Raw genomic sequence first — 25,470 nt, 5'->3', positions numbered from 1 at the left:
CTGACATCGTGGACTCTCTGCCCACTGCGGGTGGCAAAGAATGGGCAATAGAGAATGCTGCTGCTCGTGGTTGTGAGATAAAGTTGACTGGTACAATGTTAGGTTTTGAATATGGGTGCCTGATCTTATGGTAGACTCGCACACAAGATAGATTTGGGAGACTGTTCTCAGGTGTGACAGAATTACTAATTTGAGATCATTTCCGCAGGGCTCCAGCACTATTAAACTTAGCACTACATCACTATACCCGATGTAACTGCTCAAAGATGTCATGCCACATCATGCACCTGATAGGTCAGGGAAATTAGATTTCTACCACAAACTACCTGGAGCGTCTGTTTCAAATATCAAATGAGAGATGTGCCTTCTTTAATGTTTTTCTTTTAAATATTACAGATGCCTTTTGATTGTATGACTGCTGAAATGTATTGAGTGCTCCAGCTACTTTTCCAACAATGAACAGGTCAAAATCACCAGTGCTGGATGGATTAGGAAACACGACCTGCAACGCACACAAAAAGATTTCAGTATTATTTTCAATAATATTCATGACGGTGGGAATTTTATCCAACAGTCTTGCAATAGCAATTCTCATGAAGGCATATCAGAGATTTAGACAGAAATCAAAAGCATCCTTTTTGCTTTTTGCTAGTGGTTTGGTTATCACCGACCTTTTTGGCCATCTCATCAATGGAACTATTGCCGTGTTTGTGTATGCCTCTGACAAAGACTGGATTCGATTTAATCAATCAAACATTCTCTGCAGTGTTTTTGGCATATGTATGGTATTCTTTGGGCTATGCCCTCTCTTTCTGGGCAGTGTGATGGCTGTTGAACGTTGCATTGGAGTTACTAAACCAATATTTCATTCTACAAAAATGACTTCTAAACATGTAAAAATGATTTTGACTACGGTATGTCTCTTTGCTGTTTTTATAGCTTTGCTGCCTATTCTTAGCTTTAGAGCATATCAAATTCAAGCATCGAGGACCTGGTGCTTCTATAAAACAGAACATATTGAGGACTGGGAAGACCGATTTTATCTATTACTTTTTTCTTGTCTTGGGTTACTGGCCCTTGCTGTTTCGTTCTTGTGCAATGCTGTCACAGGAATTACTCTCTTAAGAGTCAAATTTAAAAGTCAACAAAGACAAGGCCGATCTCATCATTTTGAAATGATCATTCAGCTATTGGCTATAATGTGTGTTTCTTGCATTTGCTGGAGTCCATTTCTGGTAAGAGCCTAATATGTTTGACAATTTTTAATGCACATCTGTGTCTGAAGCTTGTCTTTTTTATCTGCAGGTTTTTGATAGTGGCTAGCCATGGTGAACACCACAGATCACACTTGTAACATCATGTGTTACACTTACAAGCATCTTATTATTTCAGTTTCGTATTGCATGTGGCATTCTGAACTGTGCATCTGTAACAAAGATGGTATTTGTTTTCGTTTCTGACTAGAACTGAAATAGATTTAGCAGTAAGCAGAATATGATGATCATAAAAACCTGTTTACAGTATCATGCAGTGCTTAAAACACTGGTCTCCAGCCTGAACGAAGGTTAACATGGGTGTTAGTGAAACAGTAGGAGATTCCCAAAAATTGTCCATGTAGATCTGTCTGAAAATACTGTTAGGCCCCAAACTATTATTTCACAACTCTGTTTATGTGTAGTTATGTTTATAGTGAGTCTTGCATGGGATACCCAGAATTGTGAGCCCCTGTATTACCCATCTCCGCTTCAGCAAGTGAGAGTTTGCTGTTGCTAAGGTGTGTGTCAGCTCCCTGACACAGCAGCTTGTCCGCCTTGCCAGCAAACTCTTGAGGACACTGCCAGTTTGCTGCAGGTAACAATCGATGAACCTTAGTTCCCCAGAGACATCTCTCTGCAGTGTTCAGTCCCTTCCACTGGACACTCACAGAAGTTAAGTTCACTGCTGTCAAAGAGACAGAGCACACACCAGCCTGTTTGGCTAGCTGAGAATTCACTCTCTACTTTAATACATAGCACTGAGATGGTTTTATAATAAAACAAGAAAAAGTTTATTAACAAAGAACAGAGATTTTGAGTGATACTTAGCAAGAACAAAAAACAGGTCTGGTTACAAACAAAATAAAACATGCTTCTAAGGCTATGTCTACACTACACAGCTTTTAAGGACACAGCTGTGTTGCTACAGCCGTGCCACTAAAATTCACACCGTGTAGCTGTTGTTTGTCAGCTCTCCTGCTGACAAAAAACTTCTACCCCCAATGAGCAGCGTTTGCGTTGTCAGCAGGAGGGTGCTCCTTCCGACAAAGCACTGTTCACACTGACGCTTGTCATTGGCAAAACGCTTGTCTTTCGGGGAGTGGGGGGATTTAACACCTCTCAAAGACAAAAGTTTTGTCATTCAATTGCCAGTGTAGACACAGCCCTAGTGGTTAAAACTCCATTTCATCAAGTTGCAATCTTTGTCTAAGCAGGTTTCTCATTTACATTAAGTCTCCAGGAACTCTTGCCTTTCAGTTCAAGAGAATCCAGCTTTCCTAGGCTCAACGGCAGCTGTATGCTATCATCCCCTAAGTGAAGGATAATTAAAATGTCTCCAGCCCCCTCCCCCCTTATATTATCCAAGATCTGTTGTCTCTGTTTCAAGAGCCAGAAGGTTTTTTTTAGGGATGTAGATTCTCTCTCCCCTCCCCCAATGTGATTGTGTCTTCTCCCCTGCTCATTTAGCTTGATGGCTTTATTTACCATCCGATGAAGTGAGCTGTAGCTCACGAAAGCTTATGCTCAAATAAATTGGTTAGTCTCTAAGGTGCCACAAGTACTCCTTTTCTTTTTGCAAATACAGACTAACACTGCTGTTACTCTGAAACCTTTACCTTCTATGTAAATATGCTTTCATTGGGTCAAGCTTTGTAAGCCAGAGGACACACAGGTGAATGCATAGTCCTTTGTCCAAGCCAAACTTGTTTATCAAGTTTGCCCCCAAAATATATTTTAGGAACACGTTTCCATCACACAGGCACAATTCTTTACACCCCATCTGCATGTATGCACAGTGATACTCATGACCAGCGTGTCACCAGTTTACATAAGATACCTTACATGACACCTTTGAGTTATATCTTATGACAACAATGAGCGTGTCAGGCTTGATGTGAGTTATGGTATGTGGGGGGCGGGGGGCTTTGCCAGTTGTTAGTTGTGGGCTCCCTGGTCACAGATGGAGCCTATAAAGCCCACTTTATACCACAAGTTGTGAACCATATTAAGGAAGGTAAAGTTTAGAATTAGTTAATAATGAACCTAGTGCCTGCATGTTACTGGCTGCAGTGGTTCTTCCAAACTGCTTAATGCAGGTCAGGTCAGTATAAACCAGTGGTGGGCAACCTGCGGCCCATCAGGGTAATCTGATTGTGGCCCATGAGACATTTTGCTGACGTTGACCATCCACAGGCACGACCCTCCACGGTTTCCCCGTAGCTGTGGTTCACCGTTCCTGGCCACTGGGAGCTGCGGGGAAGCTCCAGGCCACTGGGAGCTGCAGGGGGGCCATGCTTGCGGATGGTCAACATCGGCAAAACGTCTCGCGGCCTGCAGTCAGAGTACCCTGATGGGCCGCATGCGGGCCACAGGTTGCCCACCACTAGTATAAACTGTGTCAGAAATCAGAGTTGGAACAATTTGATTATCATATAGTAAAGAATCCTAAAGTTTCTTACTCTGTCCTATGATGGCATTATAAAGCACATCTGAACTGGGTCCCAGAGCGTAGTGTGCATGTTCACACACTTATGAAAATGGTTTAACATAACCATGTACACTCTTTCAAAACAGTTTAACTTTGTACTGGTGTGAGGGAAGTTAAGACATGAGAAACACTGAATCTTAATTCTTCTTTTAGAAAGAGGGCCCTCTGCTCCTTTTACTCTTGTTCTGATCACACACCCATTTTCCACCAGTGTATCGGCTAAAAATCTTGGCCCTACTGAAATCAAAGGGAGTTTTGCCATTGACTTCAAAAGGGTCAAAATTTCACCTCTGCTTTTCTATTGATTTCTCTAGACTTGCACTACAATACCATTTTAACTAATCTTAGCTTTATGTAACATTATTGTCAGTTTCATGTCTCTCATACATACTTTGTGGACAAAGTCTTCAGGATAATAATGTAGGCTTTTTTTTAGTGAACGATTACTTCCAGTGACCTCCTGAAATGAATTTGAGGCAAGCACAGATTGACTATCCAGAAAAGTAATTGAAGTGATCAGTTTACTTGTCAAAAAACCCGAATATATGACCCAGTCCCAATATTTATTTTCAGAAAAATATCTGTTCTTAAAGATTGCAGTTGATTTAATTCCAGAAGGACTTTGAATGTCAAAAGAACTATTAATTTGCATTTTCATTCAAAATATATGTTTAGTGTTTCATCATGTATTGCATAAACAGAATTACAACTACTCTAATTGTTTTTCATTATCACTCATTCTTTTCCTTACTGTGCCCTTTCTGCCTCCTTCTTTCTAGAGGAAAAAATGCAGAACTTTCAATCTCCTAAGTACATATACATATTTTTTTCTAAAGCTTGTAGATGGATGAGTGTTCCCATAAATATTTTGAAATCATTGCACTCTTGATAAAATATTTTGCATCATATAGATTGTAGTTAAATATGAATTATTGTTATCTTGACAAGGTTTACTCTGAATCCTGCTGTTTAGAGAGCTCTTCTGTTTGTGATTTATACTGACAAATGACTTAATGCTTAATTTTTGTAATTGAAAATTTATATAAATATGTTCCTCAGTGAAGTGACAGCTCTGGTTAGAGTTGGGTAGTACTGGCAGGTACTATTGAAATCTTCCTTACTGCTGTGCCAGTGTACCACATTGTGCATGTTCAGCACTCCTGAAATTCTAGCTTTGGATGTCTCAAGTCCAGGCTTGCCAGATTGTCATCAAATATTGTGCTGGCTTTTGCAGGGTGAACAACTGTCCTTTGGGGATGAGAATAAAATCACAAACTCACTTTCACATATGATTTAGAAACCCAAGTGTTGAGGTGAAAGACTAGTTCTTCAACCCACAGATTGTTGCGATTCCCAGATTGCTAGTAAAATGAGTGCTTAAGGGTGTATTAAATTGCCATTTTTGGCTAACCTTCAGCTTAAACATTTTTTTAACAACCTGATATGCTTCTATTGTGGGACTAAGCCATGTTCTTGCAGAGGAATGGACTTGATGGTCTAGGCCCTGACCCTATAGTGACTTCTGTGTAGCTGTTCGTAAAGTTAAGCACATTTGTAAGTCTTTGCAGGATTGAGGATTTACTGTCTTTAACTATTTTGATTCTACTGAGAATATAAAAGTTAATTTCCTGAACTGTCAGCACTTGTACATTTTTGTTTTATTTTAAAAGTTGTTCAGAGAAGATAAACATATCATTAAAAGGTAACTAGAGTACTACTGCGTTTTATTAGAGGGTAGTGGATCATACATAGGTATTGAAAATAAAATTTCATCAAGAACGTGTTATAAACTGGAGCCATCTGCAATATGAAACTGGAGCATATCCAGAATACAGCAGTAAGTATTATTTCTCATAATAGTATTGAGCTGAAGGGGCATTTTAGGGATGATTCCAAAGAATATTCAGTCAGGCAAAGAAAATCATCCGGGGTAAATGAGAATATGAATATGAAAGACATTTTCAGCAATGAACTGAATAATATAATATAGTGAATGTCCTCTTAGCCTTATTCAAGCATAAACAGATACACTAATTTCAAACTGAATATATAGGGTAGTTACTTTTTTTCTGGTCAAAACAGGCATAATTTTAGTTAACAACTTCAGCAGGAGTTGAGGGCACTCAGCACTTGGTAGGATTGGGTTCTTAATTCTGTGTTTTTCATCTAAATTCAAATTTTGGCTTCAGTTATGTGCATGCATACGTGTTGGGCTAGTCTGGGCTGTTCTGCTACCCACCCATTCTTTGAATGGAATTGAATAGCTGTGATGGAGCAAATACCATTTCATTAGTCCATAGGTGGAGTTTTGCTTTCATAAATCAGAACAGAAGCATCATGCATATATGTATATACCGTAGATAGCAAAATCCATTTATCCAGACTCTATCCCTTCTAAATTTGTGTTGCCTGGTGCACATCACTTTCTCAGTTCCTTGCCCTGTATTTGAAAGCCGAATAGTCAAATATTTTTGACCTTCTCCTAAATACTTTTGACAAGTGCGGTTTACAAATAGATCAGACAGATTTTCCCCGTCTACAAACTCCATTTATCCAAAATCTTTTGGGGTTGTCAGATTTGTTTTAGATTATATAATATAATATGCACCTGAATGAATAAGATAAGGTGTCTGATTTGACGCCTTATTTTAGCAAAATATTAAATTAATATTTGTTTCACACTTACCCACTGGTATAGGGGATTCTTACTAATATTTAAAGTAAAAATACCTTTTAAATGAGCAAGTGTCTAAAGTATAGTCCTAGTTTTCCATCCATTTATCATTAATTATTATTTGCTGTTTGGTAACTGAGTAGCCAAAAGTATGCTAGGTGCCGTATTAAAGAAAAGGTGGTAAATACCTTTTTAAATGAGCAAGTGTCTAAAGTAAACATAGTCCTAGCTTTCCATCCATTTATCATTAATTATTATTTGCTGTTCGTTCACTGAGTAGCCAAAAGTATGCTAGGTGCCATATTAAAGAAAAGGTAATGGGAGTCTTTCCATTGACTTCAGTGAGACCGGGGTTCTACTCTCTATCTTGAAGAACTAGTACACTAGAGAGCTTGATGTGAGTAGGAGTTGTGCTGACATGAGTTAGGCCTAAGTAGAGGTGTGACAAAGTCTGGGAAGGAAAAATGATGGAGGTAAAGGTGGTGTGGGGGATAAGGATCACAAATAAAAGGACATGGGTTACCTCAGTAGAACTGCACATCTTGTTTTTAGTTTCTAATTGAGTTTGTCATTGTTAACTGCTATGTGCACACTGCTATGTGTAACTTTCTCCTCTGGTTCAGTAATACCTGTAATACTGAATGGCACCTACTTTCTAAATGAAGATACTCCGTTTTCATTATAAAATCAATGTTCCCAAATATTGCACATCTGTCCATTGATTTATACTCACTGTTAAATATTTTAATGCAATATAACTTTTTTCTTTGTAGTTAATACTTTTACATACATGATTTAAATACTAAGTCTTTATTCTGTGCCAAAGTATCCTGTTGTTTAGATGGCAAGCTCTTTGGGCAGGAACTGTCTGTTTCTATGTGTAAGTTCAACATCTAGGACAATGGAGCCTCTAGGGGCTTGTGCAATACAAATACATGCATAATAATAAAAATACCCATGACTCTTACCTAACGTATATTGAGACAGTGACTTTGTTATGCTTCCCAGCCAGAAATGAGCTGGTCACTGATTAGCAGGGCTGTGAGGATGGGTTTTCTGCCCTCATGCGGGAGCCTTGCTGCAAGGGAGCAGGAGAGAGTGCAGACACAGTGTAGAGCACCGCCTTCATGGTCTCCCTTAGATTAATGCAGCTCTTGGGGGATCTGCTAGTTTGGGGGAACTGAATGTCCTGCTTATTCCATTCCTCTTTCATCGTGATGGGAGAATTCATAGGAAACTCCACAAGAAGAAACTCATATTTTACTGTTCCCTGTATGGGCGTGACCCACGTGTGGGATGAATGGTCCCAATGACTCTATGCTTGTTGTGGATTACTAGAGACACAGTTGATAATCTGAAACACTGTTTCATGATAACATTTTTGGAAAATACTAACACACAACTTCTGTGCTGAACCAGGTTGTGTCAAGTCATGTTTTATGTTGCCAAAGGTCAATTCCTGCTCATCCTTATCAAAGCAAATAGGGAATTTTTTTGAGTAAGGTCAGCAAGATTTGTCCCCAAGAGGTTGGATTCCCGAATAAAGCGGAAGGGATTGTAGCATTTTGTGGCATGCATGTTAATGACAATCTATGCTGTTACACAGAGCTGCTCTTTTGACGGTGGCATGGTGCCTAGCCTATTTCTTGAAACTGCTTGTTTTTTGGAGCTACGTTCATCTGAACAGATTCTGACTTTTATCACATAAATTCTCTGTGGCCGAAGGGATAATTGCATTTTTCTCAATATTTTGCTATTTGGAGAAGTAAAATGTACTTCCTGTAATTACACATGGGATGGGTCTGAGAGTAAATTTTTGTACAGGATCACATTCCGGCTATGGAGAATCTCCGGCATTTATTTCAATTGCAGTTCTCTGAACTTACTCTAACTCTTCATCGTCCTTTTATTATCTTTTTTGAAATGCAAGAGTGGTGCAGTAGTGGTACAACAGGGAGCTGGGTTTCAAGGCTCCTGGTCCTGATTCCAGTTAGCTCCTCCGCCCCCCAGTTTAGCTAGTTTAAAGGGACTGTAAGCTGCCTGGAACTGGCCACCTTGGGAATAGCGCACGTGGGAAATTTTCTTGGGTAGAGTACAGCTGGCAAAGTGGCTCTTCTGCATACCCCTGTGCCTCTTGTTATGAGGGGAGAAGGGAGGGGCATGTTAGGGAAGGCGGCTGTATGGTTGGAGTACGGCTTGCTGCCTCTGTTCTGCTGCATGTAGAATTCCATCCCTGGGGCCAGATTCTCAGCTGATGTAAATCGGCAAAGGATCTTGGAGGTCAGTGGGGCTGCACTGATTAACATCAGCTGGGGATCTGGCCCTTACTTATTACTAGTATAGTAGAAAGCATTCTTACCGCCTTTGTTTTACAAGAACTTCTTCTATACCTGTCACTTCGTCCGTGTGTACATACGTGTTTTAATACAGTGGTATTACCTTGCAAATTTATATCCAATGTATTTCTCATGCTAATCCTGAAGTCTGTCTCTGCATTACTGCTTTCTATATCACACTTTTGTGTCTTGGCTGATTAAGTCTCTCATATTACCTTATGTTGATGTGTACGAAATCTCATCACATTTCTGTCTCCTCATTGCTGTCTTTCTGCAGTTTATCTCCAAAAAATGCTGAATCTCCTTTTATTTCCTCACAAAATAAAATGGCTTTAAAATATAGTAGATTCTCTCTTATGGTCTCTGGCAGGTGATTTTTGGTAACTGAATCATGCATTTGAAAGGGAAGGTATTTCTGAATGGAAAATTTCATAAAGAAGAGCTATCAGGGTTTATTTCATGAGCTTCAGGCTAACTTTCTGGAGGATGCTGTATCCCAATGAAAAACAAGGCTATTTGAACAAGGATAAATTAGCCTTTGAATTAGTACAAATGTGTTTCTGAAGACTGCTGGTGGTGATGTTAAATCTCTTCACTCATCTGGCCGTGCAGCTCTTTAAAAGTTGCTACTACAGAAAAAACCAGTGCCATAAATGGTGCTCTGAGTATGTCTGTTCGGCAAACTCGAGAGTTTAAAGTAGAACCAGTAGAAACTATTCCACTTTTTTAAATCCTAGAGTCTTCCTTACTTTTGTTAGTTTGAGATATTTGAAAACTAGTAGGTTGATATACATGGTTCTTTTTTCTGCTGCAAAGGGAAAGATAAAGAAAAAATGTCTCGATAGGAAAAATTATAAATTTAGTGCCAGACCTTGCTAACACTACAACCTGGCTCTGCAGCAGGCTGACCCATCCAGGGAAAATGCTGACCTGGTACACAAGCTTAAAAAGAAATAGCCATTACTCTCCCGATCCAGCACATGGTCCCAATTCAAGCCCATTTCAAGAGCTTGCTTACTTTCACCTCATCTAGAAGAAGTGAACTAATTTTATAGGGGAAAGAAAAAAAGAGCGGCTTTTGCCTGGAAAAGATCTGCAGGATCTGGCTCATTATCTTTACTCAGTAGAATCAATATTCTAAAGATTACTATCCTCTAGAGATTTTCTTCTTCAGACCTACTACTTAGCCCAAGTAGAGGATCTGTGAGACTGACAACAGTCTTTTCTGAGTCCTTACGGAAAAATAAATCTTCTGTTGTACGTTAATCAGGCTTGCAAGCTTCATTGGCAGAAACGGACTCATTCTTCCTGATCTGGTGGGCTCTGGATGGTCAGACAGCTGTTACAGTATGTCCTTTAGCGTAGGGAGAATTCAGTTATCATTCCTGATTGATTTCCTCTGAATGAACTGCTAATGTACTAAATGGTTTTATTATTGGAACATTGCTATGAACCTTTTTATGAGCTCATGTTTTTAGGTGTTTATAAATTTCTGGGGAGAAAATTGGCTGTGTTGGCTGAAATTTCAGCTGCTTATTGTCAGTACAAAGGAATTGTGTAGAAAAAATTTCTGATTTGGGTTTGTTTGGAGGACTCTCTATTAAATTTATATCAAGTTTTGTTTCAATTTACAAATGAACATCAGGAAATTCAAAGCTCTGACTTCTGCAGCAGCCACAATTAAACCATGGTATTGTATATACATACACACAAACCTCATATGGTACCATACTTAAATACTTATGGTTGCTGTGGGAATCAGAGCTTTGAATTTCCTGATGCTTTCACACATGTATAAACAGAATTTACAATGCTTTATTTAGAGGGAGGTAGCTATGTGAACCATTGGGCAGATCCTAAGCTCATGTAAATCTGCATAGCTCCATTGATTTTACTGGAGTTACACTAGTTTATACCACTTTCGGAACGGATACAGCCTCTAATTTAATGATTTCCCACCCTACCTCAGAAATACAGTTTCTTTAAATAAAATAAAATATCTGTGGTGGAACCATAACTATGCCATATCTTTCTCAGTTATAGCATCACATTACATAGAATTGACTATAAATAGCTGTGTGTGTGTGTGTGTGTGTGTGTGTGTGTGTAATATATATATATATATATATATATATAAAAAAATATTTTGCACTGTGAAGAATTAAATCATGGGCTTATGATCTATTATATATACTTGGGGTAATGCTGGATTTTCACAAATGTTGTTGTCTGTCTTCGTAAGTGATCTTTTTTTTTTTTTCCCTCAAGTTTGGTAAAATTCCAGTTGGCCTCAGCCTTTCAGAAAAATAATTTGCTGTATGGGACTGAGCTGGGTTGCAGAGATTAGACTAGCCATGGTATACAGAGGAGGAGAAATATTTTAAACTTATTTATGTGAGTTTATGTAGAGTTCATGTCAGTTTTCAAACCGTTTCAAACGAGGTATCTCTGAATGCTTTCTAAAAGTAGTCGTGGTATAGTTTACTCACAGACTATTTAGGAATTGTTCTTCTCTGGATTTGGCAGTACAGTACTCAGGAGGTTGGGAGGAGAAGAAAGCCAGATGAAGACTGTCATTGCAGTAGTAAAAAGACTCTGGTAGAAAAGTAGAATAGTCGAGAATCTCTTCTCTTGCAGCAGCCAAGTGGCTCCAGAAGGGGAGAGGAGCTTTGGCTTTATCAGATACTTACCAGACTGAGACTGATATTTAAGACAGAGCCCTGAAATAATGACATCACCCTCACTCACCAGCAGCTGGCATGGGAATGGGTTTTGCCAGAGCATTACTTCTGGTTCTCACCCTCGTTGTTCATATTTACTAGAGCTAGTTGAAAAAACTTCAGTGGAACAGTTTTCATTTGGAAAATGCAATTCTATCAAAATGGAAATGCTTTGATAAATAAACATGATTTTACCAAAATTTTATTTTGGGCAAGGCAAGGTAGGAAAAAGGAAAGAATTCCTACAATGTTAAAACAGCCCATTTTTGCCTTTTTTTGGGAACAAAATGATTTGATATTTTTTCCTTTCAAAATGACATTTTGGTTTGATTTTTAAAATTTGGTGGTATTATAAAATTTAGCTGAAATTGAAGTGTTTTTCAATTTTGTCTAAACAAAATGTTTCAAAACCTTTTTTTTTCTGAAATTCTTTCCTGGAGAGTTTGGGTTTTGTTCTGAATCAGAATGAAAGCAAACTACAAAGTCTCTAAATCCTCCACAACAGAGTGTTTCTGTTCTCCACCCAGATCTAATATCTGTCTCTGACTTGCATGCCTGCAGTTAGTAAACTTTTCAAGACCTGCTCATTTCATTAAAGACTTTTGATTGATTGATCCAAAATAGGAAGCATTTCAGTTTGGGTTCAGTTACCGTAGATCTGATCATGTTCTTTGGCTAAGATAGTTATGTACGCTGGGTCTTTTTTGCTTGAAAAATCATATATTGAATAATCAATTTTGGATAGCTGCCTAGACTGAGATTGGACCTTTGTCCTGTGGGCTGATAAATTCTTTAAATGGTAAATATGTGACCCAAACCTGCTTTGCTGAAATAAGTTCACATGGAACATTTCCAGCAATTCTTCCTTATTGGCCAGTTTTAATCTGATAAATTCATGTCTTATACTATTTCTGTCATATCAATACTCCAAGCTGTCCAAAGTATCCTTATGGATATTTAATTTTGGTATTAATATGAAATCCTGATTTTCCTCCCCCCCCCGATGATGATAGGTTAGCTATTTCCTTCTTTACACAGCCGTTAAAGCTATGTCAAACAGTACTGCAGGATCCGCTCATATTTGAAAGAGATCATTATTTAAATCTTCTTCTTGGTTTCTCACTTTGCTCTGGCTAACTTCTCTCATCCACCTCTGTTTCTGCTTGCTAAATATCATCGTGATAGGAGCTCAAGTGCTAGCTATGAAACTTACTTATTGTAGATTCTTCACCAGCTTTTAACACTCTTTTAAACTGCTTTAATAACGACATCTTATATTTACATTGCAGTATTCACTCACTGTTGAAGTGCAGCCTGTGACTTACCTTGTAAGCTCTCTGGGGCAGGGACTGTCTTTGCTCTCTGGCTATGTCTACACAGCCTGGGGAAGTGAGCCTTCCAGCATTGGTCAACAGACTCACACTAGTGGGGCTCCCGCTTGTGCTCTAAAAAGAGCTGTGCGGAAAGCGCTTTGAAGTTGTGACTTGGGCTGGAGCTCAAGCTCTGAAGTCTGGGGGGTGGGGTGAAGAGAGAAAAATAAATCATCCTTAAATGAAGAGTAGATCTTTTTTCCTCTTCTCTCTTTAATAATAAAAGATAAAACAGTTTCATGACCATCCTTAGTAGGATTTATAATGTGATTACTTTGTCAAGTTAAAAAATAAAATCTCTTTAGTTGTAATTTATTTATTCCAACTAAGTAAATGTAATAGCGATTCACTCTCCCTGCTCTTTCAGTGCACAGCCTTTATCAGACACTTATGTAAAGCTATTTGTATAAAAGCGAGCCAGTTTTTTTTTTAATAGAGGTTTTGAGAATTTTTTTACAACGCTAAAAAAAGCCACAGTCACTTTTGCTTAGGCCCAGATCTGTAGATGTTATACATCGCCATAGCTCCACTGGCTTAAATGAATATACATGAGTATTTGGCCCCTATTGTTTACAATATATCTTTGTTTTCTCAACCCTACAAGACACATGTACTATAAACAAATAACTATGAATAAATGTCCATTTCTGTCTTTCTAATGACCACCACTGTGGGTTACAACCAGAGATCAAACCCATGATTGCCAGAGCTAAAAGCAGCAGCCTCTGCCTTTTGAGCTAAGGGAATAATTCTTCTATCAGGCAGCCAACACATTACCTCTCTGGACTAGTCATTAGATGGAGATGTACGACACACTGAACAGTGGGTTTCACTGGCTCACAAATCAGTAGACTGCTTGAAGTCCTTGGGAGACCTGTGCATCAAAGGCTTGCAAGATTGGGCCCCATGTCAATGTATACAATGTTTTTGCATTCTAAAGGCCAGGGAAGGAAAAAGGCCTTCAATATGTAGTTACGATCTGTTTCCCCCTGTTTGAATGCTCCTTCTGAGCATGGGTCTGGTTTTGTGGCATCCTTTAAGTCAGTGGGAGCAAGGAACGCTTACGGAATTCAGCCCTATATTGAATTCTTACATAATGTAGACACAAATAATAGACTTGAAACCTAAGGAGCGTATGATATTTATAAAAAATACTACACATAACCTCATTCTTCACACTTTACAAACAGCCTTACAAGGACAGTTTCTTTAGCTGGCATCTTTTTAGGCACTATGTGCCTTTGCATTGTATGTGGAGTCATCTACTATTTTCAGCTCCAAAATTTCTTAGCTTTCCACTCAAATAACCCAAGAATATTGAGACTGTAGCTGATTTTAGGGCTTGTCTACACAAACGTGTAGTTTGTGGCAAGGCATGGTGTAAATCTGCCCTGCACTAGCTTGCCATGCACTAAGGCTACATCTACATTCGTAGCTAGAGGTGTGAGTCCCAGCTTGCATGAACCTACTCTTGCTAGTTCTCATTGAGTCCTGTAGCCATGGATGCACAGGCAGCAGCAAGTGGTGGCACAGGCCAGCTGCCCTGAGAACGTACCCACGGGGTCAAGGTAGGTTTGTACTCAGAGTGGCTAGCCACTGCCCTGTGCTACACTAGTGTGCTAGCTCGATGAGAACTAATGTGAGGATATCTGTGCGAGCTGGGACTTATACCAGTAGTTCCAAGCATAGACATAGTGTAAGTGTCCATGTGGACCTTCCTGCCACACGCTAGAAGTTCTCTAGTGTGCTTTAATCTATTCTTGTTTCAAAGAGGGAAGATCAAAGGGCATTTAGAGAACTTTCAGTGCATGGGCAGCAGGGTCCACAAACACACTTTGTGCATGGTAGGCCAGTCCGGGGTAGATTTATGCACTGACTTATTTATGCACTGCAAATTAAGTATTCATGTAGACAAGTTTACACTGAGGATATGTGATAATTTTTTTTTTTTTTTAAGACTGTATTCTGTCTCAGCATGGACCTGTTTCCCAAACAGGTGCCCCCAGGCAGCTCTGCACACAGGATCCGGACAAATTATTTCTGCTAATACAAATGATACATAATAAAAGCATGAATAATCTGTGTAGGTGTTTGTACACAGAGGTCGCTGCCATTTCAGGGGTGTACATGGGGATAACATGCAGAAAAGGTCTTTGTGCCCCATTATGGAATGCTCCAGGAAGGTTGCTGTGGACAACTTCCTTCTTGCGGTCTCTTGCTGGGCACAGTTTGGTGCCTGTGCCCTAGACAAAGTTTAGATCTTTGTGCTTAATTTTATCTTTCCCCAATTTTCAAAACTGCTGTACAACTAACTTCTGTCCACAGGGCTCTAGTAGGCAGTTGATTTATTTTAGTTAACCTGACCTTCTTGGGACATGACATAGAGGAGAGAGTCAGAGCTCTATTAACTTTTTTGTAGTTAAAATGTTTAATCGTGTGTACACAAAATAAATTCCTCTTGATAAAGTTTACTTTAATATTGTATTCATATCTCCATATACAGCATCATAATGTCCATAAATTGTAACAAAAGAGTAACAAAAGAGACACTAACTATACTGGTCAGGATGTTTGGAACGTTTATCTGGTAGTTTTGATATATTCTTTTGGAGTCTGTCGCTTTTACACTTATGTCTGATGGCTACTTCCATAAAAAGCTCATGGTAAATTATATTATTTATGAGTAATTGTTCAGATAATGTATTCTTGTCTCTAAGTTTGTTGCATAAAAGCTGTAAAATTGCAGATGGTGAAAATATCCCAGAAACTTTTAATAGAGCATAACAAAATATACCGTAATGGCACTGCAGACTCTTTCATTTGGGAAGTCATGAAGAGCAGGATCTTATACCAGCTCAGCAACTACACCAAGAACTGCTTACACCTCTAGGTCAGAAGTAGCTGGATTGCCAGACAGCAAATTACCACAGAGACTTATTTTAATCAAAGTTAGGCTGATGTAAAGCTGGAATAATTTCTTTGACATTGCAACAGTATAACATTTGTGTGAGATCAGAATCTGTCCCATGAACTTTACAGGATGATCAGTGAGACTACCTCTGATTCTCTGATCGGAGCTGAGAGACTGTATACAAATGTGCTACTTGAACAGTAGTATGTGCAAATAGCAGTATTCTCTGCCCTTAAGGCTTTTGAATGTGTCAGCTGACTCACTGCTAATAAAAGTGACCTTTTATTATTTGATTGGAATTATATTAATATAGCTATAGGCTTTTCCTCTGGCATTTCTCACCACATTGCTGTATCTGAGCACCTCACAAACATTAACGATTTTAGCTTCACAATACTCCTGTGAGTTATGTTGAACTCTGAACACAGGAAGGCCATGGCAGGGCTAGGAATGGAACCCAGATCTCCAGCCAAGTTGCCTTAACCATAAGACCTCCATAGTCTGGGTATCCTCAGCCAAACCTGGCCATCAGAATCTTTTCTGAACTTTGGATATTTGGTTTTCTTAATTGGTAGCACCAGCTATCTAGGACTCTGCAGTTCCCTTCACCGTACTTTTCCCAGGATAGTGTCCTTCACACCTACCTAGTGCATGATTGCTCTTTCTCAAGGGAACTGTGTTCAGAAGGATAAGCAGTGAATTGATGTATGTAGGTGAGTACATATTAGCAGCAAACAGACATGGACTTGAATGTACACATACTGGGCCAGACTGCTACCTGGTGTAGATTTGATATACTGTCAGATTTCAGTGGATCTATGCTAGTTTATACCAGCTGAGAATCTGTCCCCTTGTGTCTCCATTTCCCTCTAGTACAGTAGTTCCCAAACTTTAACAACCTGCAAACCCCTTTCACTAAATTGGGAAATCTCGTGAACCCCCTCCTAAGAATTAATATTTCCAGGGATTTAAGTTTAAATTTCCTCAGTGTGATGGATGCACTTCTTTGCTCTGCATAGCTCTTGGAACTCCGGAACCACTGTAGGGGGAAAGTCTCATGTCTGGTTTGGCATCAAGTCTGTTTATCTATTTGGTTTTCAGATGTGCATATGAGGAAAACGCTTTCTCGCATAAGTATGTTGTTGAAAATGGTAACAAAACTGTAGCAGCATTTTCTGCCAGAAGGGGGTACTCGTTTCTTAAACTCAGCGAAAAGTTGATCAATGACAGATTTCTGAAACTCCTTTTCAGTTCGTAATCACAGGAGATCGCAATCAATTTCTCTATTTCCTCAGTGTTCAATATCTGTGCTGAGAAAGTGGTATCATCAAAGGGGTTGTGAATGCAGTCATTATCACCTGACATAGCTGGAAAGTATTCTCTGAAAGTAGTGCAAAGTCCTTTTAGGTATGCAGTTATATTGGTTTTAGTGCACGGATCCAACTGAAGTTTATGTTCTGCCGGGAAGTCATGAAGAGTACTGAAACACTCAGTTTGATTGTTTTCCAAACAACTTTCCCAGAACTGCAACTTCTTTATCATGGATTCAACTTGCTCTTGCACATTGAAAACTGTTATATTGAGACCTTGAAGAGATAAATTTAGGTCATTAATTCTTGAGAAAATATCTACTAAATAGGCTAAGCTCTGGAGCCAGACATTATTTTCCATACAGCTGGCAAGGTGGAAAGCGTGGCTGTTGAAAGAAACTAGGATTTCTGTTCTAAGCTCAAACAAGCGCAGAAGGATTTTGCCCTGTGAGAGCCATCTAACTTCAGTATGGGTCAACGGACAATTGTGTATACTACCCATTTCTTCACAAAGTACATGAAATATTGTGGAATTTGTTCGCCGTGATTTTATGAAATTCACCATTTTTCACTGCATTGTCCAGCACTTCCTTCAGTCCCTCAGGCATGCGTTTTGCTGCAAGGGCTTATCTATGGATACTGCAATGAGTCCAAAAGACTTTTGATGCGACCTTTTTTTGTTTGAGTTACAAATCCAGTATACTTCCCTGTCATTTATGTGGCCCCATCCGTGCAAATGTCTAGGCAACGGGTCCAATCTATTTCCTTTTCTTGAAAATACGCATTAGTCAGATTGAAGATATCTTCTCTAGTTGTACGTTCTTTCAATGGTCGGCAAAACAACAAGTCGTCTTCAACCACACCTTCATTCACATAACGTTCAAACAGTAGCAAAATAGCTAGATTAGCTACATCAGTTGATTCATCCAACTGTATAGCATAATATGGACTTTTTCACTCTGTGTAGTCTCTATATTATTTGACGTCATTCTTCGTGACAACGTATTATTGGACCAAGGTACCATGTCAATCCTTTTTGCAGCCTTTTCTCCAAGCATGCAATGAATTACGTCTTTTATACATGGACCAATCAAGCTTTCTGCTATGGTATGGGCTTCTGATGCTTTTGCTACTCGGTAGCTCACGTGTATTACGCTTCAAGTGCATTTTCATTATCAGAACTTGCTTTGGATATAAAACTGGTAATGTCACTTTTCCTCTCACTGATTTTTCGCTTGAAAAAATCAACAGTCTTGTCGAGTTGTGCGGGATGCCTAGTTTCTAAATGGTGTTGAAGTAGAGAAGGTTTGAGGCTGCTGTTTGCTAGAACATCACCACAAATTACACACAGTGTTCTGGATGTTCTTGATCACCAATGCATGTAAAGCCATATTTTATATAATCATCGTCCTATTTTATTTTCTTTGTAAGTGACTTTCCAGGATCATCATGATCATTATACTTAGATTTTCCACAGTGTGGACTTGAGGAAACACTAGTTAATTCTTGTATCTTTACACTTTCCTTTTTCAGCCACTTATCCATTGAACTTGTGTACAAAAGTTCTAATAAAAATAACACAGAGAGAATGCTAACAACCAACAAACCAGAAAATAAGAAGATTCACTCACATCTCACTGAAGCAAAACAGCACTCCAGAGAGAATGACTAAATATCGAATTACTGAGCCATCTTTATGTTGCTCCACTGGCTACAACGTGGTTCCGGCTGGTTTGGCGTGCAAACACCTTTTCTTCCACCACTAGGGCCATCCCTAAGAGGGTGCCCTGCGAGGGACAAATTAGCCTTGACCACCCTCCACGTACAGCCTTGACCACCCCCCCGCTCACTCTGCCCTTCATGCTGCCTAACTTCCCCTGTCTGCCAAGTACTGGTGTCCAAGCTGCCACCTGCAGACCTGGGGTCCTAGCTGCCGCCCTGCCCAGTAGGGGGCTCAGGCTGCTGGCCCCGCGCCAGAGTCTGGGCTGCCCACTCAGCACTCCACTGAGCTCGGGCTGCCGGTCCCCGCTGACTGCTGGGGTTTGGGCTGCCGGCCCCAACTGCCCAGCCCCACGCTCCATGGGGCTTGGGCTGCCGACCCCATGCTGACTGCTGGGGCTCAGGCTGGCGGCCCCCCGCTGATGGGGGCAGGGCTCGGGCTGCTAGCCCCAACTTCCCGGCCCTGCTCTCCATGGGGCTTGGGCTGCCTGCTCAGCGCTCCATGGGTCTCAGGCTATGTGCCCTGGAACCGGGTCCCACCTGCTGCCTCCTATGCCCGGGGTCCTCTAGCCGCCATTAGGGAAATTTTTCTGGCAAACCTCCTGTAACCTTGTGCGAACCTCCAGGGGTTCATGAACCCCAGTTTGGGAACCACTGTTCTAGTACAAGTGTCACACGGTTCATTTTATGGTATTATTCCTGATTTACAGCCATGGAAAAGAAAGGAGAATCAGGCCATTTATTTTTCACTTGTTAAGTTTTGTTCTTGCAGCCCTTACTCATGTGAGTAATCTTTACTCGTACAAACAGTTCTACTGACTTCACTTTCACTTTTTAAAAACAAACAAAAACAATAAAACAGGTGCCACCTTTCCTTTTCTCCTGTTAGCTTTCTTAGCCACAGTTCTATATAAAAGCCGCACACTTGGGTTTAATTTAACTACAAGGGCCACATGCACAGTTAGTGTAGAAGAGCACATCACATCTACACCAGATGAGGATATGGCCCCTAGTTTTTAAAATAGGGAGGGAGAGATCATTAGGGAAAAATAGAAGCTGTAGACCAAACATTGTCATAAATACTGCAGTGTAAAACTAGGGTGTGTGTGTGTGTGTGTGTGTGTTTGAGTGGCAGCAGAAGTACATGCACCATGTGATGTTATTCTGTGAACTCCTTGCTTTTTAATTGACAAATATAAAATAAGAAACCAAATCAAAATGTAATTATTGCATGGACTCTGCTTTGGCTCAACAGTAACTTACATTCTCCATTTACAAGCTGTGACACTTTTTATAGCAATGCTGTAGGTAAGTTGGTGTCAGCACTTCTTTGATAACCCCAAGGTTTCAGGGAATATAAAATTGTAGATAAAAGATGTATACGACTTCTTAAAAATCCATTGTTGATAAAATACTACAAAATTGAATCTTCTAGGCAGCTTGTACCGACTGTTGCAGCTTTATGTATAGTACATGGTCTCTTTTATAAATGCCAGTTGTTGAGACTTCTGGAAGTGCAAAATATTTAAGTAACTTTTTGCAGGAATAAAATGCGGACAGATTATTTTTCCACAAGCTTTTGGGGAGATAGCAGTGACTGTGTAGTGCTGCATGTGTGCGATTTAATTATAATGTGTAATTTGGCCACAACTATCAGACCAACATTCAAAAACCATCTTATCTATATTAAAGCTTGTCAGACCGTGCACCTCCTCAGATAGGATCTTATACTGGTCTGTGGTGAAACTTATGGGAGGAGGAAAGGTTGCTCTAACCCATAGATTATTATATTTCAATATAGAAAGTGGGATCCTAAGCCATTGCTGGTGCTAGCCCATTGGGGACCCTAAGCAGGAATATTTGTGTGCCCCCCCCAGCGCATACTAATAATTAATAGGGGGGCTTCCTTGACCTGTTTGGGGCCCTAAGCAATTGCTTAGTCTGCTTATGCCTAGCGCCAGCTCTGCTTTCCAGACCCATCCTCTTGGTTGCCTGCTTTTATGCAGTTTCTTGCAGCCCAGGAGGGAGCAGTGGGAGAGAGATGGGTTTGGAGCAGAGGTGGGCAAACTATGGCCCGCGGGCCACATCCGGCCCGTGGGACTGTCCTGCCCGGCCCTTGAGCTCCTGGCCGGGCAGGCTAGCACCCAGTCCCTCTGCCACTGTTCCCCCTCCCACGCAGCTTCAGCGCGCCACGCCACCAGCGTTCTGGACCGCTGCTCCTGCCGGGTGGTGGGGCTGCGAGCTCTGAGCAGCATGGTAAGTGGGCAGGGAGTGGGGGGGTGTGTGGATAAGGGGCAGGGGTTCCTGGGAGGCAGTCAGGGGATAGGGAGCGGGGGGGGGGGGGTTGGCTAGGAGGTGGGGTCCTGTGGGGTGGGGGTGTGGATATGGGGTGGGCAGCGAGGGAACAGGGAGCAGGGGGAGGTTGGATATGGGGCAGAGGGTTCCAGGGGCTGTCAGGGGACAAGGAGCAGGGGGAGGTTGGATGGGGCAGAGGTTCTGGCGGGGGCGTCAGGGGACAGGGAATAGGGGGGTTGGATAGGGGGTCAGAGGTCCCGTGACAAGGAGCATTGTGGGGTTGGATGGGTCAGAGGTTCTGAGAGGGGCAGGCTGTTTGGGGAGGCACAGCCTTGCCTACCTGGCCCTCCATACAGTTTTGCAACTCCGATGTGGCCCTTGCGCCAAAAAGTTTGCCCACCTGTGGTTTGGAGTGTTTAGGCTCAATGTACAAAAGCCAGTAACACAGTATGTCCTGTTTCGTAACTAGCGGTGAAGTGTGCTTTTTGTTTTGACTGGTTGGTTTGTAGGTCTCTTAATAGTGACAGGAAAGCAACTAGCTGCTGTGCCATTTAGCCTATTAGTTGTTCTAATGCCATCGAGATCCCAGTGGAAGTGAAACAAAAGCTATGTGATATTTATATTTGGAGTGTGATGTGGAATCATGGCACCTTTTTAATTTTAGTTGCATTGGTGGAAGCCTTTATGGGGTACTAACCTTCTGCAGAGATCTGAAGGATGTAAAGTTGGGCTGAGGGGGGATTTATAGCTGTTGAGGAAAATGTTTTAAACTTTTTTCACCAGACATGTTGGGTGTTGCAAAATGAGCCTGCGTTTTGTGAAACCAAGCATAGGAAGAAGAGGTGGAGCTGCTGCTCACCGTATATTATCCCCTTGCTCTGCAGTATTAAAGTTCCTTGGTTCCACACATTCTTAGTTTCATGGGCAGGGAATTCTCAGGTCGTTCATCTGTGCCAGCCTCCCCCAACAGAATCTGGGCTATCCTTTCTCACTTTTGTTTTCTGAGGTTAGGGGTTGGGGATGAGTATGCAAGTGGCCTCCCCCACTGGTCTGGCTCTTCCTGCACCTTTTCTCTGAGGAGCTAACAAAGAGGGCCCCTGACTTCTCACCATAATGGAGGCTGGTCTGGGGCAGGAAGCAACAACATGACTGAGGCACACTTCTCCCAGGCTTGCTGCTCTGGCTGTTTAAAAACTATGGGGCAGAAATACTTATGGTAATGCCCCCTATGATAGGATTTGGGGATGGTTTGCTTCAGTTAGCCCAGTGCAATATGGCTGCCTCATAGTGCTTAAAAGGCTGGGATAGCAGGTATAGAAGGAGCATTTTCCTGGGTCCACTTAGCTCGGATAGTGGATGGGGTAGCCACCAGAAGGGCCTTACTTGGATTTGGAAGGTGGCATTGGCTTTCGATGCTGGCTTTCTGATAAAAGAAGATGGGAGAAAACAACTTGCTTCTCAAAGAGCAGTGGAATTTAGTAGGCAATTGTGCCTCTTCAGAGATAACCATAGTTAAGTATGGGGATAGCCTGCACAATTGGGAGTGGTCTAATGGAGCAGAGCCTGGGAAGATTTTTATTTTTTCCAGTCCTCAAGCTTCAGTGGGGGTACTTGGCCCAGGATCTTGGACTTGGTCAAAAAAGAAAGAAGAGGTCTCCATTGAGTTTGGTTGCTGATTGGAGAGGGGTGAGGCAACCAAGTCTGAAGTAAGGAATTATTGGAATGTTACGTTTATCTTTAAGGAATCTGTTTCTATTTATGATAACCCCACAAATCATGAACGCTTCATGTAATAAATGTACATAATACTTAGTGATTATCAAGTCAAGTTCTCTTCCTAATATTGAAATGATAAAGTTCTAGTGGGTTTGGAAATGCATTTGCTCATGTGTAGTGCAAATACTACTAAAGAGGGGTAGGGATTATTTAACATGATCAAGGAGTAATGGGCATAGCTGTGGTATTTAACATGCTATGTCTGTCAACTGTATAGTACAAATTATTAGCAAATACAGATTTCCACTGTCTAGTGATGAGAAGGTTAGAGGCACTACGGTAATACAAATAAAAAATATTTTGAGAAAGAAAAGAAAAACTTAGGCCTGGTCCACAGGAAGCGGTTATTTTGGAATTAGCCAAGTTAATTAGAAATAAAACTGATTCTGTCCACACGACCAAACCGGTTTTTTCGATTTAAAGGGCTCTTTAATCCGATTTCTGTACTCCACCTCGGCAAGTGGAGTGGCGCTAAAATCAAGATTGCAGTTCCGGGTTACAGGTACTATGGACGCAATTCAACGTTATTGGCCTCCGGGAGCTATCCCAGAATGCTCCCTTGTGACCGCTCTGGACAACACTCTCAACTCCGATGTACTAGCCAAGTAGGCAATAAAAGCCCCAGGAACTTTTGAATTTCATTTCCTGTTTGGTCACCATCAGCACAGGTGACCATCAGCACAGTCCACCATCACAAGAGACCACGCAGTCCTGAATTTGCAGACGAGTGCCAGCATGGTCCGAACGGGAGGTACTGGATCTCATTGCATGTTGGGGAGATGAATCTGTTATGGCAGAACTACGTTCCAAAAAAAGAAATGCAAATACGTACGCAAAAGTCTCCAGGGCCATGACGGAAAGAGGCTACTCCAGGGACACAGAGCAGTGTCGTACAAAAATCAAGGAACTCAGGCAAGCGTACCAAAAAGCCAGGGAGGTGAACAGGCACTCTGGGTCACAAGCCTCATACATGCTGCTTCTACTGTGAGCTGCATGCAATTATGGGGGGGTGACGCCACCACTACCCCACCAGTGTCCACGGACACCTGCCGGTGGGGAGTTGCATGGAGCGAGGAGGATGAATTATTGGAGGACGAAGAGGAGGAGGAGGATGACAGTGCACAGGCGGCAAGTGGGGATCTGTTTTCCCTCCTAGCCAGGAACTAGTCTTAACGCTGGAGTCAGCAGCCTCCCCCCGCTCCCAAGGCAGGCTCTCGGACCATGACCTTGGAGAAAGCACTTCTGGTGAGTGAGAGCCTGATCAGAGCCGAGGGGTGGGGGGAAACCCAGCTGTGCTGGGCTGTTCGCATTTAAAGGGCTCATCCCTGCTCAGAGCCTCATAGAAGCCGAGGGGTGGGTGTTGTATGAAGCGATCATCCCAGAGAGTCTGCAGGCAAACCCACCAGGCATTGCTTGCTATGGGAAAGGGGGCCTGGCAGTTTGAAAGCATTGAAATGAATGCAGAAGTAGCAGAACCCTGCGTGCCCCTACGGCTTACCATGGCTGCCTGCAAGCTGAATTCTGTTGCGTGGCCATGTGTGATGGCATACTCACACCAAAGTGGCAGGCACTTCAGTATAAGAAGCAAAATGCGACCTTGTACAGAAAGAACATGTGCTGTGTACTATGAATTGCCTGCTGGATAATGCGCGAGGTACTTACAATGGTCAAAACTGCAGCGGAGATCTGAGCGGGCTCCATGCTTGCTGCGCTATGGCGCCTGCACGGGTAATCCTGGAAAAAGGGCGTGAAACGTAGGAGAGCAGAGTGGCAGCGGAAGAGGTGCTGTTCGGTTCACGATAGCTGAAAAAAGGCGGGAAATGGCTGTCTTCTGTAGCTTTCACAGAGGCGGGAGCCCAGGACAGACACCATGGAGAAGCTTGGTAGCACGGCAAGAGTGGGGAGCAGAGTTGGCGGCGGAAGCTGTGCTGCTTGGTTCACGATGGCCGAGCAGAGTTGGCAGCGGAAGCAGCCGATAAGGAAGAGAGAGAGTAGATACTTATAGAGATTACATAGAAAGACGAGAGGAAATGCAAGGTGGATTCATAGTACCAGGAGAGAAGCGGTGCACGGTACTGCACCGTCTGCTGAAAGAAGTTTGGCGTCTGCACGCCAAAAAGGCGTGAAACGATTGTCTGCCTTAGCTTTCACGGAGGGAGGAGCGACTGACGACACACACCCAGAAACACCCGCAAGAATGTTTTTGCCCCATCATGCATTGGGAGCTTAACCCAGAATTCCCGCAGTCCCCGCCACCCATTGGAACTGTGGGATAGCTACCCACAGTGCACCGCTCCGACATTCAATGCTAGCCTTGGTACTGTGGACGCACTCCGCTGAATTCACGCGCTTTAGTGGGAACACACAAGACCGAATGTATAAAATTGCTTCCAAAAATTCAAATAGAATAATTTCAAAATTTTATACTGTAGACATACACTCTGGCTAAGTATCAAAAAACATTTCCTTTTGGTGAGATCTATGAAATTGAAATCTTCCAAGGAAAGTAATGGGAGTTCTGTTATTGGGCACATTTAAAACTAGACTGGACAAAGCACCAAAAGCCTATCTAATTTATCATGCACTTATCATAATAGTGTCCAGGCACCCAGTTC

General features: G+C 41.7%; 1 protein-coding gene across 1 annotated transcript in view; it reads left to right on the top strand.

Annotated features, from left to right (window-relative positions):
• Positions 1–25,470, top strand: part of PTGFR (prostaglandin F receptor) — a 34,933-nt gene that overhangs the window by 2,639 nt on the left and 6,824 nt on the right. Inside the window, exon 2 of the mRNA XM_074961461.1 lies at positions 397–1,235. Within this exon, the coding sequence (XP_074817562.1) occupies positions 456–1,235 (780 nt within the window). The 5' untranslated portion in view covers positions 397–455. The remainder of the gene's footprint in view (positions 1–396; positions 1,236–25,470) is intronic.

This window comes from Natator depressus, chromosome 8 (assembly GCF_965152275.1).
Source record: "Natator depressus isolate rNatDep1 chromosome 8, rNatDep2.hap1, whole genome shotgun sequence".
Taxonomy (NCBI): Eukaryota; Metazoa; Chordata; order Testudines; family Cheloniidae; genus Natator; species Natator depressus.
The sequence above is the reverse complement of the archived record's forward strand: the minus strand, read 5'-3'. Positions and strand labels throughout refer to the sequence as shown.